Source organism: Microtus oregoni, unplaced genomic scaffold (assembly GCF_018167655.1).
Source record: "Microtus oregoni isolate MIOR12 unplaced genomic scaffold, Mior012 000024F_ref0000369, whole genome shotgun sequence".
In the NCBI taxonomy this organism is placed as follows: domain Eukaryota; kingdom Metazoa; phylum Chordata; class Mammalia; order Rodentia; family Cricetidae; genus Microtus; species Microtus oregoni.
Window position 1 is genome coordinate 19,740,185 of NW_024543083.1, and position 15,951 is coordinate 19,756,135.

At 44.1% G+C, this 15,951-nt stretch overlaps 1 protein-coding gene across 2 annotated transcripts in view; it reads right to left on the minus strand.

Moving 5' to 3' along the window:
• The window catches only part of Myo16 (myosin XVI), a 427,263-nt gene that overhangs the window by 287,141 nt on the left and 124,171 nt on the right, over positions 1-15,951 (minus strand). For both annotated transcript variants that reach the window (XM_041673988.1, XM_041673987.1), the window contains exon 3: positions 8,023-8,093. In XM_041673988.1, coding sequence (XP_041529922.1) covers positions 8,023-8,093 — 71 coding nt within the window. The remainder of the gene's footprint in view (positions 1-8,022; positions 8,094-15,951) is intronic.

The following is a 15,951-nucleotide window of genomic DNA, read 5'->3' on the forward strand; positions in this document are numbered from 1 at the left end:
TTTTCCCACCAAATAAATCATAACTGCAAGCCCCAACAGGATCAAAGAGTTTCTAAATAACTACATTTCCCCAAGGTATGGAATATTATTTAAAGTTACACAAATTTCAGCTAATACTTAACAGGAAACATATAACATGTCTAGAATCCAGTACAAATTATTAGGGAAGGATCAAGGTAGCATAAAAAGAACCCACAGGATGGAGCATGAGTGACCAATGGCACTGCACTCAGAAGAGGGGCCATGCTTAGAACTCAGAAATCAGGGGACTGAAAACACTATTAGGAAGCCATTGTCAAGGAATGGTATGATACCCAAGGCAGGAGAGTCACAAGGTCAAGGCCAATCTAGATAAAGAGGGAGATGATGATGGTAAATAAGCAAATAGGCAGGCAGACAGATGATAGATAGACAGACAGACAGATAGATAGACAGATAGACAGACAGATGGATAGATGATGGATAGATGGATAGACGGATAGACAGACAGATAGATAAATAGGATGATACATAGATGATAGATAGATAGATAGATAGATAGATAGATGATAGATAGATGAATGGTAGATACATGAATGACAGATTCACAGATGATAGATAGATATACAGATAGGCAATAGAGATAGACAAATGGATGGATAGAAAGAATGATAGATAGATAGATAGATAGATAGATAGATAGATGATTGATAGCTAGATAGATAGTAGATATATAGATAGATAGAGATAGAGAGATAGACAGATGATAGATTAGATGATAGATAGAAAGATGGATAGAAAATGTATATATATACATACATACATATATAAGTTTTACTTTGGAGAAAATTAATATACTGTCTTACATGTGAAGGAATAGAACAGTGCTGAAAAAAGCTACTGGGATAAATTAATCATTCCTGTGGAATATTGAAACACACATTGAACCAAGTTTTATGTACAACATACAAGAACATAAACTTAATTATCACAAAATAATCCAGAGAAGGCAGAAAGTGTGTGTGTGTGTGTGTGTGTGTGTGTGTGTGTGTGTGTGTGTGTGTGTTGGTATAAAATGGAAACTATGGACAAAAAGTAAATGCTAGAGTTTACCCTAAACATACCAGCAATTTGGTGAGGTCCATAACTTAAAAGTGGATGTTACAAGATAGAATAATTGTTTACAACAAGCCCTGAATATTTCTTTTTAAATATAGGGGGTGGGTCTGTGTATTCTCACACTCCTCCCAGGACATCCTTGCTCGTGCACACTCAATACTCCCTGGGGGTCCTTGCTGGTGCAATAAGGAATGAAAAACAGCTATAATGTTGTATTTACATCTGTCTCCACTCTCAGAGGACCTGCAGACGTCTAAATAAATAAAAACAATCATACCTAATAAGTATGTATGGCAGAGTTGTAGGACACAATGTCAGAGCAACAAATCAGAATTTCTATACACTAGTAACAATAGTTTGGAAAAAAATTAAAATTGAATAGTTTCAAAATTTTTGAAACATTTGTGATTAAGACAAACAAAACTATGTAAGATTTGGAGTTTGAAAGTAACAAAGTGACCACATTTCATAGGCTCAGAGTACCTTAAGTGTATACTGTGTTACTGAGGCAGAAAACACGGGACTCCTAGCTGATTAAATGTCTACATTTAATTAAAATACAACCAGAAACCCACAGGTCTATCTGCACTGACCAAAAACCGGAATCTAAGATCATAAGTTAATTCTAGGACCTAGAATAGCTTACAGATCATGGGCAAGAAAACAATTCATGGACAGAAGGCACTCAGTGTCTATACTTGCTTAAAACTGTGGTCGATGCAGTGTGATATGGACATTAAGGCAGACGAATCACTGAGACACACATAATAATATATAGCTTGGGAATGGATCAGCACACACAGAGACAACTGATATCCCGGAAAGTCTGGGAAGCAAGTTTAGTGGCAATGGGCGTTCTCTCAGTAAATCATGACAGGCAGCTAGATGTGTGTGTGTGCATATCACACACTGCAGCTGTGAAGTTTGCACCAAAGACAACACTTACTCAACACGAAAAAGGGAAGACAAATTCAAAATCTAAAATCACAAAAAACATCTAAAATTGTGCAAAAGGGAAGCCCTGATATAAGGTCATGAAGGGCATTCGTGAGCATACTGGAAAGGATTCCAGGAAGCACCTAGGCAAGACAAATGCAGGTAGCATGATGGGAAAGCATCTAGTTCCAGCCAAGTCTTTTTGTCTCTTATGTCCCATGTGGGTGACTGTTAAATAACTTGAAAAATCAATGGTGTGAAGTGGAACTTCAGCCACAGCAACATCAGGACCTGAGCATCAATCCTCACTAAGCTGGAGTGGAGTGTGATCTGGATCCAGGGGAAAGCACGTCTTCTCTTTGCTTCCTTTTCTTTCAGACAGCTCACCATACAGCCAATGATGGTGTGGATGATCTTTGATTCCACGTCTGTTAAGATACCCTGAGGGGCATCACACATGGCTCAGTGGGAAAGAGTTCTCTCATTGCAAGCACATGGAGCTGAGTTCAAATCCCCAGCACCCATATACAAAGCCAGGTGAGGCTATGCATGCCTCTAACTCCAGCACTCAGAGGGCAGGGGAAAAAAAGAGGCAAGACTGGTGGATCCTGAGAGACTGCTGGCCAGCCAGCCTACTTGAAAAGGAGAGAGCCCATTTCATTGAGAGACCCTGTCTCATAGTTAACAGGTGGTGACCAATGGGAGACCGCGCTCACAGTTATCAGATGGAGGTGACCAATGGGAGACCACGCTCACAGTTATCAGGTGGGGGTGACCAATGGGAGACCACGCTCACAGTTATCAGGTGGGGGTGCCCAATGGGAGACCACGCTCACAGTTATCAGGTGGGGGTGACCAATGGGAGACCACGCTCACAGTTATCAGGTGGGGGTGACCAATGGGAGACCACGCTCACAGTTATCAGGTGGGGGGGTGCTAGAAAACACCCAGCACTCTGCTCTAGTCTCCACAGACAGGAACATACCTGCACACTCACCTGCAAGCACCCCCACCACACACTACACACACATACACACACACAACAAAGATATTCCTCTCCCGGACTGTGGGAATCCACACTTACACCTCACACACACATGTATGCACCTCCACCACACACTACACACACATACACACACACAACAAAGACATTCCTCTCCTGGACTGTGGGAATCCACACTTACACCTCACACGCACATGTATGCACCTCCACCACACACTGCACACAAGTATGCACAAACACAAAGACATCCCTAACCCCGACTTCAGGAATCCACATTTATACCCCAAATGTACTTGGAGTTTGTCTTTCAAGGAGAATAAAAAACCTAATTACATGCAAAGATGAAAGTGACACCCCTTCTTGAGGGATGTACTTCGTGATTCACACTTCTGAAGATTATGAATAATAATTTGACAGCAATAAATACCTTCAATCACCCTTGTCTGAAAAGATTATGAGGGCTGAACGTCTCTGTAACAGCGGTCTTACACCATCATCACGGCTTAGCATGGCTCCTGCTCCGCAGAAAGTATTTTCCTCGAGCTAACACCTCTTCCCCTCAATCCATGTTGATCATCACTAAATCAGTTTGTGGTGACACATTACGAACCAAGAGAATAGGCAAGATGATTTCCATGCTCGGAGGGACTGGGAACCGCTTTTCTGCCTGTTGCTCAGCATCTCGTCTCCAGGCTCTCAGCCACCCTTGTCTCTTTTTTCCGAATGTTAAGCGAAACGCACCGTTGGACTTCACACAGTATAAAATGCAGCGTCTCTTGTTCACAGACCAAGCGTTTTAGGGAGCGGGTCTGGCGTCCCATGCCCTTCTGTGTTACGAGCCGCAACATTTTACAGGAAATCTCAGCCATCTTTTCATGAGTGACATATCAGAACCAAGGGAACTGGTGAAGGCTAACCCAAAGGCAAGGCTTTTCGGAGCTGTTGCTTTGTGAATAAAGTGTCTGTCCTTAGCTGTAGATTGTTCGCTGTAGCTGACTCCCTTTCTGTTGATATTTGGGGGTTAATTCCCGCAGCTCAGAACTGTATAGTGAAACAGTTTCTCACTGGCTAGGCCTTGTTTCTCTCTCCTAGGTAAGCACAGAGATCTGCCTTCCTGTAATTATCTTTATCAGCAGGTCAGTATTTAGGCAAGAGCCTAACTTGAGATATTCACGGATATCCAAGGACACAGAATTGCTCCTGCCCAAAGCTGCTGTTCTGGTTTTACCCCACTCAAAAGATTCTTAACCCCTATGCTCACCTCCACCTCAGTTTACTGATGATTTTAGTTCAGGACTCTCAAGGGCAGCAGAAGGAATAACTAACCGCAACTCAGAGAAAGACCCATGACACCACGACCAGAACAGTTGATAACAGCATAGCCTGAAACTGAAAATTTAGAGGCCTGAGTCTCTTCTTCATAGAGCAGTAAGTCTAACTTACTAGACCTTAGAGACTAGAGCGCCTGGTGTATGTGCTTTCTGATCAAGAGCCATCAGCTTCCCCTAGGTTGCTTGGTTACCTGGTAATTTCTATGCCTACTGGGAGAAAAGAAGTGGTTTGCTGATTTGAACAATCCATGCCCTATTCATAATTTTACTAGAAATAAACCTTTTAGCTCTTTTATCTATTACCTAATAATGTAGCACACCAACCTGCCCCCCTAAAAATCCCCCGACGATTTAATTCCTTTCTTAATTAACTTTCTCCATGAAGGAGTTCACCAGATGTGTACCACTCCCATGGATCCGTGTGTGTGTGTGTGTGTGTGTGTGTGTGTGTGTGTCTGTGTGTGTGACCCTTATCTGATTTTCTACAGCCTGGAACCTGCTGGCGCTGGGGAATTGCTGGCTTTAAGGGCGTAAATGACTGGGAACGTTTGTAATCAAAAAGACGAGAGAGTGTGACATAGAACTAAAACAATGTAGAACAAAGGAGAACAAGAAGGAACAATGAGAAATAATGGACTGAAGAGAGAAGAAAACAGGATTATGGATTGACGGAACCTGTTGTGAGTAGCCTTCCTCACCCTCAGATCTTTAGCCCGCCTTTAGCTATTCTCATTTTCTCTAATTGAACCCTGTAAGAGAATCTTAAAGGCTAAACTTTTAAGGCTCTCTACACTTCTGCATAAAAATCCCTCTTAGTTCACGTGCCCATGAATCCTAGTGTTTCTCTAACACAAGTGTGCTCGTCTGTCTCCTATCTCTGTAAGTACTGGGGAGGGGAGCACCTGATCTTAGCCCCTTCCCAGAGTCACCACTCTCCTTAACCTGCACACTTGCCAGGTCTGCCTCTGTTTGCTTCTTACTCTTCTTTCCCTAAAGTCTAGATCCTGAACATTTTAAATGCATGTCTCTCACCTGGAACCTAAGAGAACTCAGTCAGCCTGAGAACACCATCTCTCATCGATATTCCTCCACTTTAAGAAAAATTATTGCCCCGTGGGGTCATGAAAAGGCCTAGATATGTTTTGAGTTAATGTTTCTTTCTAAGTCATACCTCATCTTTATATCATCCATCAATCTATCCATCCTTGTATCATCTACCTGTCTTATCTAGTATCTATTTACCTCACCATCTGTGTATCTACTCCCTATCCATCATATATTGTCTGTCTGTCTATCTATCTATCTATCTATCCATCCATCTATCTATCATCTGTCTGTCTGTCTATCTATCTATCATCTACCCAATCATCTATTATCAATTTTTTTATCTACGTATCTGTCGCCTATCAATATTCTATCATATATATCTATCACCATCTCTTCCTATCATCTCTACCTTTTCCCCTCTATCATGTCTGTCAGTCTATCCTCTCCAACATCTTTCATCTGCATTATCTACTATCTAGTCTATCGTCTATGCATATATCTCCTCCCCTTGCCCCTCCCCCTTTCTCTCCATCATTTCCTTAATTACATTATGTACTTTGCTCATTACCCTGCTTTTTTTTGTGCTCCAACGTGTCTTAGGTATTTTCGCAGCCATCACAACACTTACATGAATTCCTTTTCTTGGTATTAAAACTAGAATTGCTTCAGTAGAAGGAAATCTCTAACTTCTAAGGGATTTCACATCAGCTTGGCTGTGGTGTAAGGATGCCACAGCATAGCACTGAGGATGTCTGAAAACCACTCTCATTGTATGAGCATCGGCAGCCCTTCTCTTAGTTCACTAAAAATCCAGTGTTACAAACACCCAACATTTTATCAAGGCTTACATAATTGTACTCCTCACTCTGTAGATTCTTACAGAGATCGAAATTTGAGGATTCCTCTATGCTGTCCTCGTGAGACATCCTTCCTGGCGACACAGACATGGTTGCTTTTGCCACTATCTCCCTGTTCATCATCCAGCATTTGCTATCTGCCATTTGTTTGCTACAGGGATTTTTTTTAATGGATCAGTAGGCAAAGAGACTAAGTCAAATATGTTTGCAAAATATGTATTAAAATACATATTTTGTATTTTAATGTATTAAAAAATAAGTTAAAATAAAGATATACACCCCAAAATATTAATCTGTCTCTGGAATTGAAATCAGCCACAGCCCTAACTGAAACACTTGATTTCCATGTAAATGCTTTTCCTTTTCTGGGACAGCTAAGAGAAATGTCTTACAGAAATCTGCACTTAAAGCAGTGGTTATCAACCTGTGGGTGATAACCCCTTTGCGGGTCAAATGACCTTTTAACAGGAGTCTTATATAAATAATTCTTCATAAAATATGTTTACATTATGATTCATAACAGTAGCAAAATTACAGTTATAAAGTAGCAATAAAAATAATTTTATGGTTGGGGTCAGCACAACATGAAGAGCTGTATTAAAGGGTCGCAGCATTAGGGGTTGAGAACGGCTGGCTTAGAGCCCAGTGCTCAATGAGTAATATTTGAGTTGAATAAACAACTCTGAGAAATCCCAACGGTGTCTACAGCTTCTCCTTGACACCCTCCCCCCCCCTCCCCCCCCCCCCCCGCACACGCACTGTGCTCCTCCCTTCAAGACATCCACAGGACACTGTGTAATCAGGAGCCAAGTGTGAGGAGCACCAGGCATCCCAGTGTGGGATGTCCCAAGGCGTGGGCTCCCCAGGAGACTGTTCACACTTGACATTCTAGAAGGCTAAATTGCCTTTCTCAGCACCTAAGGCATTCTGCAACCCTGTAATTGTTTCTCTCTTTGACAACCTGCAATTGTTCCTCTGCTTTTATTTACTCAATAATCTCTGCAAAAGAAGAGTACAGCAGTGATCCCCCCTCCCGCAGCCAACACTCAGTTCTCTGTACATCTCCCAGACCCAACCTAGGTACCCATGACAGCATCAAAATGCCTGCCTCAGCCTGGAGCGGGGGGGGGGGGCAAGGAAATCTCTCAAGATGACCTTGTGCTTCTGGCCGTACTCTTCCTCAATGTTTGCTTTCTATCACTGGGGTCTAGAGCCACTGCCTTCCCACTAACCGTGGAGGCCACCGTGGAGACCCTATATCCTGGGTCTAGGGCCACTGCCTTCCCACTAACCATGGAGGCCACTGTGGAGGTCCTATTTCCTGAGGTTCTTTCATTCACGGTTCCTTCACTGGGACTTCAGTGCTCATGTGTCACCTGGGAGATGGAAAAATGACTGTGACCACCACCTGACACTCACTCCATCTCCTGTGACAAGATCTCTACAGACGCAAGGATGGTGTGTAACACCTCGACAAAAGGTCCAATGATTATCAGCCACAGAGCGAGCTGAGACCTGACATCTTGTCCCACCCACTCCTCCTTAGGTCCGCTAGGCTCAGGGTGATTGTCCCTCCCTTGGAACATCAAACTCAGCAGCTCTTTATCCACACCTGTCCCTGTTTCTCCCCAACCCCTTTCTTCCTCATTGTTGGATGTTCATTCCGGAACTGACTTTTGACTCTTGAATCCTTAATTTATTCTCTGTCTCCAGATGTCATCCCATGCCCCCTGCAAGTGCCAGTTCTTACCAGGTGAAGTAAGGACCCTCCTGAGGAAACGGGAGTGTGTGGGTCCGCCCCCTCCTTCAGGAGTCGAAGCACTGCAAGAGAAGAGAGAAAACAGAGTTGGAACAAGCACAGAGTACACCCTGAGTCCAAACTGACAGCCTTTCATTAACAGCTCAGGCAACAGCCCTGAGGGCGACAGGAAAGGGGAAGTCACCGTCAGATCTCAGGTTGCACACTGACAGTCAGTCACGTGTGTTTCTCTTTGTGTCCAAACCTGTTCCTGGCATGGAAGTTTGATCACCCACTGCAGACACAGAAATGAACAAGAAAGTACACTTGACTGAGGTGGATTATTTCGAAGCACCAAGCTCGTACGCCCTTTGCAGAACAAAACGGAACATATAAACAAAAAGGATCCACTCTCTAACTTCACAGGGACACTGTTGGGCAATTTGTGGCGGCCTCTTGGCTTGAAGCGATGAAAGGTTTGCATTTGGCACATTAAGCCTCCATTTGTGCCGTTAGCCCTTGCCCACGTTTCTTCTACTTGTCACAGAGCACTAGGGGACAAAGCCATAAAGTCACAGAGATCAAAACATCTATCAATTATCAGAGCAAAGCCACAGCTGCAAAACGATTTGCACATCCATGTGCTATCAAGGTGAATTCATTAGCACACACAATGCCACGGGCACTGAGAAACCTACTAGCCTCTGCTGACTGGGTTGTCCTGACGGGGCCAGCCTCCTAGGAAGGTCCTTGGGTTCAGGGACACACCGCTGTCCCCAATGCCGATAATATATTCATGGTTTAAAAAACAATCATCGTGTGAATTTTAATTGATCTTAATAATAAAAATCCAGAGTCAGGTTATCAGGATAAAAGCTGAAAAACCAGAGAAGTAAGGGAGCCAGCCAGTAGAAAGACCTTTTATCTCTACTGAATCCTCAGACCAAAAGGGACAAGATCCTGTCTCCAGGAATCCTCAGACTAAATGGGTTTCCTTCTGCCTTATATTCCTGTCTCAGCCGCATCCCTTCCTGTCTCCACCTTCCTAGTGCTGGTGTGTGTCTCCCAAGTGCTGGGATTCAAGGTGTGTGCCACCACTGCCTGGCTCTGTTTCTCTTTTAGACTGAATCAACCTCGCATAGCCTAGAGTGGCCTTGGACACACAGAGGTCCCTGTACCTCTGTCTCCCAAGTGCTGGTATTAAAGGTGTATGCCTCCACCGCACAGACTCTAGCTAATGACTTACTCTGTACTCTGATCTTCAGGCAAGCTTTATTTGTTAGATCACAAATAAAATCTAACGGCAGTAATTAACGTATTTGCCACAAAAAGAAAACAAAGTAGCAGCTACTATTTTGTTGCTTTGGTTTTGTTGTTATTGTTGCTTTAGTTTGGGTCAATGGTTCTATGAAGCCCAAGTTAGCCAGGAAGTTTTCAGCCCCATGCCTCAGCCCTCCAGCCCAGGAAGGACTTCCGCGAGCCTACATGCCCAGCTACAGCCACCCTTTCTCTCAATTGTGACATGGCGCTGGTCAAAGAGGCTCAGATTTGGTCACCCTCACGGAGGCATATTGCTTCTCATCCAATCTCTTCTCTGTGACATGAAGGTGTCTTTCTCGCTATTCATCACAGTATCGGTACCTCCAGGTATCTTTTCTCTTGTCTCCCTCCCTCTGAGGGGCTCTAAGAGGCCATGCAATCTCAACAGCCTGGCTGCTCCTGCATGGGTTCCGACCACAGACAGCCACCCTCTCAGCTTGTGTATCCTGTGAGTATGATGGAACAGTCATCTACCATGGAGGAGACCTATGAGTAGCCTAGAGCACCCATCCTTAAGTCTTCCTCCAGTCAAGGCACCCTTCATCCAAATCTCTCTCACTACAGACTGATGCATGCCTGCCCGCTGAGGGAATGAGAGCCAAGCCTGTCCTTACTTCTTTGAGACTACAGCCTGTCTACTCCAGGACTATTCCAGAAAGAGCTTCCTAAGGAATGTTTCTAGAACATTCCCTTTCTAGTCACAAACAAGGGACTTTCCTTTCACGATGATGTCCTTTCTTCAGTCCAGGATTTGCTTTCATGATGAAGGTCCAGTTTTCTGAGGAACCTTCTCAGGGCTGTAGAAAATGCCAGCAGCCACCATTCTCAGAGTTGAGTGAGGCAGGCAAGCATCAAGGACAGTTTAGCAACCTGGGACTCCACTTGGCTTGGGCTATAGGCTAGACACACCCCTCTCTGAACTTACAGGCAGCCTAAGACCCCTACCTGCATCAGGCTGCAGGTATACCTGCTTTAAACAATGGAATTGTCGCTCCCCTTAGTAACCTTTTGATCCAAACACACCACAGAAACCTTCGATTCAAACACACCATAGATCACAGTGTGGGAGCTCCAGGTGGTGGGGTCAAGCTAAACTATGCTGGTTTAGAATGAGCTTGCCAGTAAGGCAAACCATGCCCTCTGAGTGAACTTTTAGGGGAAATCTTTTATTTGCCCTCTTATTATGGATGCACCTACTGTGGCAGAGGACATTGGTGGGGGTGGGTGGGTAACAGGATACTGGTGGCCATCTGGGGGCTACCAAGCTCATTTCCTGATTCATTTCCTGACGGACAGTGAATTCAATGTCCAGAAAAGACTGAAGACTAAGACGTAGAGAGAAAGTTATAACTTAATCCCTTCAATGAGGGAGAGCCTAAGGCTGGAAGTCCCTGAAACAGGTTAGCTGGGGTGTTTTACTGGCCTTTTGCATCTTCCCCTTGCCCCATTGGTACTACTGAGATAACCATTTTTATGTCTTCCTTAAGCTTCTTCTCAGTGTCTTCTGGGAACGAGAAGCCAGCATCTCGGGGAACCCACTTTCCCTGTACTTTCCCTCCCGTGTCCCAACTTTCCTCAAACTGAAGGCCATTTATTGAGACTTAGTCACGTCACATTCTGAGGTATGCAGCGTGTGGCGGTTAGAATACATGACCTGCAAAGGCTCATATGCTTGACCATCTGGTCCCCAGTTAGCGAAACTATCAGGGGAGGATTAGGAGGTGTGGGAGTGTGTGTATCTCTTTCTCTGCCCTGTGGTGGTAGAACAAGGTGTAACTCTCAGGAGTTCTTTGCCTCTGCCATCATGGGTTCTAACCCTCTAATACCATAAGATATTCCTTTTATAAGTTGCCTTGGTCATGGTGTTCATCACAGCCACATACAAGTAACCAAGACATGGGTTAGGAGTGCAACAGATGAACTGGGGGAGGGGCACAATTCAAGACAGAGAGGCTCATTTTTCTGTAATTGCAAACTCCCAGAACTCCCTGATAATCTCTGATAAAAGTGTCTAATTTCATCATATAGAGGTTAGAGAGCAGAGCTGTCTGTGTCAGTCCTTCTGATACATGAGGATGCTTCCCTTGTGGCCTGTCACCTGGCATATCACATTCATAAGCACTTGCCCATGTGTGGTCTGCTGGTGTGGGAGGCACGCGACCCCGAGTGGCTTCAGGTCTTCTGCTCTTGCGCAGCTGTCCCATCTACTGCTCTGATACTGCTGGGGTCACACAACAAGGTATGCTGTTTTCCTTTTCAGCCTTCAGTTCCAGCTCATCTGCCCTGCATCCTCGTGTGGGCATAGGATATGATGATTTCCCTGTCTTCGCGATGGGATAATTCATCTTTCTACGTTGTGTGTTTATCTTCCTCAGACACCTTAACTTTGAGCAATTTAAACAAACACTTTCTTCCAGATTGCTCACTTTGTAACTGGGAGCAGGTGTTGACCTTGGTGACGGGCTGCTGCTACCCAGGACATGCAGCTTGGGGACATCGTTTAACTTGTCTACTGATGTCTACATCACTGCCTGCTGGCGTGCCCACTCCGGCTCCTCCAGGACTGCTCTCATTGATGATCCTTTGTGAACCTTTTGTCTTAAACATATCTGTGTCTGAATAAAAAGGTGTTTCTCATAGACAAAACACAACTGCTCGGTTCTCTCACACATTCTTCTGATTTCTGGCCTTTGAGGGTTTTTTTTAAATTCTTTTTTGTTTATTTGTTTGTTTTTATATCCCAGGCAAAGTTTCCCCTCCCTTCCCGCAAAGAAATTATGGGAGTGACCAACTAATGATGGGCCCAGTTGGAGACCCATACCCTGAGAGGCAGCTCACCAGAGGAGGGATTCCCCAGATGCCCAGGATAGAGCCAAACATGAAATAAACAAACAAAAAAGAAACAAATAGTCAAAAAACAAGTCAATGAAATGATTTCTAATGCTATTCTGCTATTCTCATCCACTGGTCCCTCATCCAGTCCTCATCAGAGAGGCCTCACCCACCAACTGCTCAGCGCTGATTATGTCCAAGGCAAGTCCTGCGAGACTGGGGCTCCTATGCGACCTTTTACTACTTGTCTGCTGTGTGGACTGTGTCTTTTTTCTTTCTTCTGTTGCTGCCTTCTCTTTGGTTTTGGTTTTCCTGTTTGCACTTTGCTTTATTTTATGAAAGAGGGTTTCTCTTTGCCATCTCAGATCCATGACCTTCCTCAGCCTCCCAGGTGCTGACATTACAGGCAGGTGCCACCACACCCATTCTCCTTTTGTGTAAGGAGGTCTTTACATTTTGCCATCATAATTCACAAGCATTCAGATGAATTATTCATTAGGATTGTAATTAACATTTTAATGCATGCCAACCTAATTTACATTGATTACTATTGACTGAGGTTCAGCCATGAACAAACACTTCATCCCTGGATATTCCTGTGTCCCCAACTTCAGACCTCCAGACTCAAGAAAATACCTTTATGCATGTGTACAGGCCTACTAACAGGTGTGTATTTATTTCTTTTGCAGTGTCTCCGGATAGGTTAATATAAACTTAGTATCACAGCACTATTGTCTTCCATGCACACTTCGCTTTGCAGAGCTTTTCCTGTGAATTCAAGTGTCTCTCATGCCAGTCCAGAAGATCTGTGCACCTCAAATTCTCCCTGTTGGTTTCTTAGGAATGCTTTCATTGCCCCCACATCTGGAAAGGCAGCTTTCCTGGATACAGACTTCTTGAGGATGTCCTTCTATTAGTGCCTGTTCCCCAGTCTTCTGACCTCTGAGTTCAGTGTGAGGTCAGCTGCTGCTCCTACAGGGTCCTTGAGGAGAGTAAATGCAGGATGAAGATGACAAGACTCTTCGATGTTGCTTCTCTGTGCATCGTGGCTATGTGGTGCCTGAGTGTGGTCCCTCTGTACATTGTGGCTATGCTGTACCTATGTGTTCCCCCTCTGTACATTGTGGCTATGCTGTACCTATGTGTTCCCCCTCTGTACATCATGGCTATGTGGTGCCCACGTGTTCCCCCTCTGTACATCATGGCTACGTGGTACCTAGGTGTGGCCCCTCTGTACAGAATGGTCCTAAGTACCTCTCTGCTTCAGGCTGTCCCACTTGGAGACTGGATAGTTCTTTAAAGTGTAAGTTAATATCCTCTATCACCCCGGCACCGCTTCTGCCCTGGCTTTACTCTTTCTGCTCCTTTGCCCTCTCCTCCCGTCTGTGATTTGCATTCCACAATGCGCCATACTTCCTCCAGATCTGAGGCCTGCTGACATTTCCTCATTCCTCTCTCTGCAGACTGGATAATTTTAATTGGTCTGTCTTCAGATCCACTGACCTCCTGTCCGCTTGACCTTTGGTTCTGTCTGCTATATAGACGATGTCACGTTCTGTCCTTTTCAACACTACGATTTGTATTTAGTTCCTTTTTGAAACTTTGTCTTTTATTTCTTGAGATTATAGTTCCACATTTTCTCCTTTATTTGGTTCTTTTTACAGTTACAGTCCGGTTGTTATTTTCCTCCGTATCTTCCTATGCTTAACTAGAAAAGGCTTCCTTTAGCAGCATGAACATTAAATACTAACTGCTTTAAGTTTCCCTAGGACACAGACTGTCTGGAACTGCCCAGGAACTGCTTCTTTAGGCTAATTGATGCCCCCCATCCCGTGGACCGAACTTTCTTGTTTCTTTTCTTTTCTCAGAATGTTTGGTAAAACTTGACATTACTAATAGTGAAAGGGAGATGTTTGAAATTGTGTGCACTCTCCTTCCAGGACGGCAGCCTCTCTGCCTGCAATCCTGTTTGTTTCATTCCTCTTGAAACCCTTAATATCTCCATCCTTGGTCATGCACTGAAGTCTCCGCCCCCTCCATCAGTGCTAGCTCGTGACTGATACATTTTCTTAGACGCCTGGACACCTCTCCCATCTCTTGCAGAGGAACTTTGCCTATGGCTTATGTTTTAGGGTACTTCTTTGGTGGGTTGATAAATGGCAAAATTTCTCCCTAGTCTGCACTGACCTTGGGAAAGCAAGGAAAAGGTTCTTTGAGTATTTTAGGAGCATTCCCTTAGCTGGGATGTGTGTCTAGCCTTCAGAGTTCTAAGGAACACGCCATCCCTATGCAGGATCCTTCTAAGTCCCCCACCATTTACAGTATTCATCAGCTCTCCAAGACAGCTGTTATCACAGCCTCAGGCTGAACATTTACTGCTGGTTCGTTTCTGCAAATGACCCCCGGGAAAAGATTTGTAGTGGTTTTTTTTTTCTCCAAATTAAGTAAAATAAAAATAAATCTTTCTTAAGAGCCCAAGTTTCCAGGAATCTCACAGAGAAATAAAATGTAATAAATAGTCATCTAGGGATAGGCCTTTTTAGGGATCCCCAGACTCTATTTGCATCGTCAGCATCTGCAGAACAGTGGGTTTTCATAGCTATCCCGATTATAAAGACAGTGGCTTCAAAAGCTGCCATGCAGCCACCAGAAGACCATAAGACCATGGGATGTGATTGACAGTCTGTACTGTGCCAGCTGAGTACCAACCATGTAAAACCAGGTTATCCCAAACCTGTTGATAATATTCAAGGTTTCATGATGGTTTTTTTTTTCTTTTGCCAGTACACTGATCGATTCTCTGGAGGGCAGGATTTTAGTGCCTCTCTGTATTCCCAGCAAGGTGCACCCCATACCTTTAGTTATTCATATGAGTTCCTAAGAATATGTCCCATCCATGAGAAGAATAAGCTTATGCTATTGATGATGAATAATGATAATAATTGTGTGAAATCTTAAATTACCAAACTCTTATATGTTGAAAAGTCCTTTTAAGAGGTCATTATGAAACTGGCCTGTCCCTCAGATCAGCTGTGATATACGGCTGTGATAGAGTTTGCCTGGCAGGAATTAGAAATGGGCTGCTTACTAGACCCGGCCCTGAATCAACACTGCTGTAAATATTCCGGAACACACCGGAGTGGCAGTTTTATAATGACATACATGGACCCCATATTTCTTCAGAGTGCAGTACAGCAGCAGTAAATCCAGCATGCCCATGATGTAAACACGAGCTTCAGGCTTCGTTTTCCCTCTATTTACGACCTCCGCCAGCTTACAGCACATAAGATGCTCCTACTCTGAGCCAAGGTTAGAAGGTTCTCTAGTTTCAAACACAGAACTACTCTGCAAACAAGCTCAATGGGGTTCATCACCTGCACAACTAGCAATTTATATTTCTATTAACTGGTCTGCCCTATAGGTCTATAAACCACTAACCTATATTCACAACTTGGGATAATGAAAACAAAATAAAATAGTCCTCCTCATACTTGTGAAAACAAACGATGATTCACTTTCATTAAAACCCCATACACAGAACCTCCCATTCCCCCACACTCACAACCCTCTCACACCCCACACCCCCAATCCCCACACCCATACATATAGAGTCTTTTTAAAGTCAGGTGACCAGGGAATAAACATGTCAGTATTGAAACTATTATGACTGCCTAAAGACAAGCTGGAAATCCAAAAGAACACACCACACATCATGACGCCAACCGTGGTACCTAGTGGGCCCTTTCCTCTCTGGGCCTCCCTCAGCCTTCTCCATGGTAAACTGGCACA